Raw genomic sequence first — 4,166 nt, forward strand, 5'->3', positions numbered from 1 at the left:
CCTATAACTTATTCCTGCATCCCTCTTTTATCGATCCGGCGAGACGGGTCACCGCGTTTTTGGAGCCCCAAGTCACATATCCAGGGGCTCCTCTGAGCACCAGACCAAAATAATTATGTGCAGCCCTGTATATAACCATTGTTGTTTTTGGTACGGAGAAGAAAACTCCTTCCACGTTCATTTCTGACCAATGAGAGAACAGTTGGTTCATGGCATTTGTTAACAGCTTTGAACCGCTACAGACGGTTGCCTTGTGAACACAAACGCCACAAACGAAAAACAAAACATCTGTATTGATTTAGACCCTGAATCTGAACAAAACAAACGGGCCACAGGACTGAAAGCATCCTAAGTGACAAAGCGGCGATGGCGCAATGGATAGTGCGCACAATGTGGAGGTGGCGGGTTTGAAACCGCAACACCTCGTCCAGATATCTGCCCTGGTGCAGACACTGGACTACAATCCCACAACGTAAATGAAAAGTGGACAAAGTGTATGCTGGTTCTGAAAACAATCCCATGAGGTCTTTGAGTCAAACAAGCCTTTGTATGAACGTATCACAGTCTGGTCCCACAGTTCCACCTGCTGTGTGCACTCACGTTCTTACTGGATGATTGGTTGGTTTGGCTCAGTTAAGTTAATGATGTACGGTGGAGCGGGTCAGACCTCAGCTCCTACCACAAATACCAGCTGCTCTACTTCAGCTTCCCCTGCTTGTTTTTACGATGTGCTGATATTTCACCCTCTGCTGTGAATGTTGTACAACTTTCAAACATTTTAACATGTCAGAAAAAAATGTTGTCATTTATTGTTAACCCTTGTACTGTCTTCGGGTCAAAATGACCTCATTCTCCTTCCTTCTTCCCTTCCGCTTTTCTCCCTTCCTCCCTTCCTTCTTCCCTCCTGCTCTCTCCTTCCTTCTTCCCTTTTGCTTTCCTTCCTTCCTTCCTTCCTTCCTTCCTTCCTTCCTTCCTTCCTTCCTTCCTTCCTTCCTTCCTTCCTTCCTTCCTTCCTTCCTTCCTTCCTTCTTTACTCCCTTCCTTCTTTCCTTCCTTCCTTCTTCCTTTCCTTCTTTTCATTCTTCCTTCCTTCCTTCCTTCCTTCCTTCCTTCTTTCCTTCTTTTCATTCTTCCTTCCTTCCTTCTTCCTTTCCTTCTTTTCATTCTTCCTTCTTTCTTTCCTTCTTTTCATTCTTCCTTCCTTCCTTCCTTCCTTCCTTCTTCCTTTCCTTCTTTTCATTCTTCCTTCTTTCCTTCCTTCCTTCCTTCCTTTCCTTCTTTTCATTCTTCCTTCCTTCCTTCCTTCCTTCCTTCTTCCTTTCCTTCTTTTCATTCTTCCTTCCTTCCTTCCTCCCTTCCTTCCTTCCTTCCTTCCTTCCTTCCTTCCTTCCTTCCTTCCTTCCTTCCTTCCTTCCTTCCTTCCTTCTTCCTTTCCTTCTTTTCATTCTTCCTTCCTTCCTTCCTTCCTTCCTTCCTTCCTTCCTTCCTTCCTTCCTTCCTTCCTTCCTTCCTTCCTTCCTTCCTTCCTCCTTTCCTTCTTTTCATTCTTCCTTCCTTCCCTCCTTCCTTCCTCCCTTCCTTCCTTCCTTCCTTCCTTGCTTCCTTCCTTCTTTCCTTCTTTTCATTCTTCCTTCCTTCCTTCCTTCCTTCCTTCCTTCTTTCTTTCCTTCTTTTCATTCTTCATTACTTCCTTCTCTCCTCCTTTCTTCTCTTCCTCCTTCCTTGACCCGTAGACAGCACCAGGGTTAAAATACCTGACCACAGGTGGATGAGCTGGTTATTGTGGGTTGGTTTTGACTCTTATTGAAGTCAGCATGTTGTTGGGTTTCAGGGCATGTCCTCCCCACCAATCATTTGGCAAAGAGATTCTTTCAAACCAGGAAACAAGCTGTGACCTCATCAGTTCTGAGGCAGATTCTGCAGCCGAGCTGCCACCCTGCTGCTCATTACTGTACCATTTCTCCATCCTGGTTATCTGGGCTGCAGATACGCTCCACATTAGAGACGGCCGTTCATGTCCGCTCCCTCCATTACTGCTCACCGTTATAACAATGTACCTTTCTGTTTGCTCACTGTGACTGTCAGTCTCTCTGCCATTGTTGTTGGTAGGTTATGCAGTCCCTCCAAGCCCAGGTGGATATTTTTAGATTTTATCAATGTAATGTATTTTATTAATGTATTTTTTATCCGAAGAGAATAACAGTCTGTCCACGCCTATTCATGTTTCCCCTAAAGAAAAGAAAAAAAACAAAAAAACAACCTGTCAGTCTTTATAAGTTTATAAGTCTTGGTAAGTGTAACATACTGACTATAGGGATGGGCGGTATGGACTAAAACATGTATCACGATCATTTCTGGCATTTATCCCAATAACGATAAAAATGACGATAAAAAAAATACCAATTCAACTCCACCTTTGTAACTATAAATCTATCACCACATTCAGTCTTTGGAGCCCCCAAATCACTGCTCTAAAAGATACCAAATGCTACTAAACTACACCAATTCATTTGAATTAATAAAAACCAATTAAATGAGTTACACCTGTACTGCAAAACTGGAATGACTCAGATCCTCCATGTTTGTTACACAAACACGTATCAACGGGAATTTATCGTTCGTTCGTTCGTTCGTTCGTTCGTTCGTTCGTTCGTTCGTTCGTTCGTTCGTTCATTCGTGCGTCCGTCCGTCCGTCCGTCCGTCCGTCCGTCCGTCCGTCCGTCCGTCCGTCCGTCCGTCCGTCCGTCCGTCCCTCCGTCCGTCCCTCCCTCCCTCCCTCCCTCCCTCCCTCCCTCCCTCCCTCCCTCCCTCCCTCCCTCCCTCCCTCCCTTCCTTCCTTCCTTCCTTCCTTCCTTCCTTCCTTCCTTCCTTCCTTCCTTCCTTCCTTCCTTCCTTCCTTCCTTCACGTACATTGTGCATGGATTTAACACAGAACCATAAATCAGCTTTACACAAAAACATCATCAACGGGAATTTATCCTTTTTACCGTGAGATACAAATTCTTACCGTGGGGAATTTTTTTGACGGTTTATTGTGAACGGTAAAATATCACCCATTCCTACTTACCACCTACGTAAAGATTTTCTTTACAATCACAAGTATTCCCTTCAGAGGCGGGATGACAGTCGGCTCTGCAAGAGCTCCTGAGAAACTACTTAAAAACAAAAAACATGACAAGCATCTGAGGACTCCAAGCTCCTCACATACCTCTCTGATAGGATGTGCTGGCTTCTGCAGGAAACAATTCCAATCCACAGCAAGCGTTTATCATCCTTTTTTTCCCACCTCAGTGATCCTGGCACCTCCAGGACACGTCAGATGTCTCAGGGCGGTCGTGGCTGGAGTCAGTGCTGATCTGCTGTGTTTCCTTGTGAAGCAGTAACTATGGGTGGGCTGTGATGTCAGCATCATGCTCCAGTTTCTCATGTCTTGTTTCCTCTGCAGCCACACAGGTCAGCCCCTCCGAGCTGCAGGACGTGTTCCAGGAAACCTCCTCCAACATCTTCCAGATCAAAGCCAACGGTAAATGCTTCCTCCTCACCTGAGTGGACGGAGTGTGTGTGGTCGTTATTGTGAGTAGTTCTGGGATGGACTGGTGACCTGTCCAGGGTGTAACCCTCTGTGAATAGATGGATGGATGGATGGATGATGGATGGAAGGATGGATGGATGGATGGATGGATGGATGATGGATGGATGGATGGATGGATGGATGGATGGATGGATGGATGGATGGATGGATGGATGGATGGATGGATGGATGGATGGATGGATGGATGGATGGACAGACATATGGGCAGATGGAAGGATGTATGATTGGATGGACAGATAGATGGGCAGGCAGGTGGGCAGATAATGGGATGGATGGATAGACGGACAAATGGACAGATGGATGGATGGATGGATGGATGGATGGATGGATGGATGGATGGATGGATGGATGGATGGACGCCTCTCCCCTCCCGAGGGGGAGGCGGAGGGGGAGGCGTCGGTCCCCGAGGCGGAGGGGGAGGCGGAGGGGGAGGCGGAGGCCCCACGAGGTGGAGGCGTCTGTCGCCGAGGGGGAGGCGTCGGTCCCCGAGGGGGAGGCGTCGGCCGCCGAGGGGGAGGCGTCGGTCCCCGAGGGGGAGGCGTCGGTCCCCGAGGGGGAGGCGTCGGTCCCCGAG

At 47.7% G+C, this 4,166-nt stretch overlaps 1 protein-coding gene across 1 annotated transcript in view; it reads left to right on the forward strand.

Moving 5' to 3' along the window:
- The first annotated feature begins 374 nt into the window (after window positions 1–374).
- LOC133424214 (t-SNARE domain-containing protein 1-like) overlaps window positions 375–4,166 on the forward strand; it is a 186,747-nt gene continuing 182,955 nt past the window's right edge. Inside the window, exons 1-3 of the mRNA XM_061714681.1 lie at window positions 375–472; window positions 3,292–3,344; window positions 3,446–3,523. Coding sequence (XP_061570665.1) covers window positions 375–472; window positions 3,292–3,344; window positions 3,446–3,523 — 229 coding nt within the window. The remainder of the gene's footprint in view (window positions 473–3,291; window positions 3,345–3,445; window positions 3,524–4,166) is intronic.

Source organism: Cololabis saira, chromosome 3 (genome assembly GCF_033807715.1).
Source record: "Cololabis saira isolate AMF1-May2022 chromosome 3, fColSai1.1, whole genome shotgun sequence".
Classification (NCBI taxonomy): Eukaryota; Metazoa; Chordata; class Actinopteri; order Beloniformes; family Belonidae; genus Cololabis; species Cololabis saira.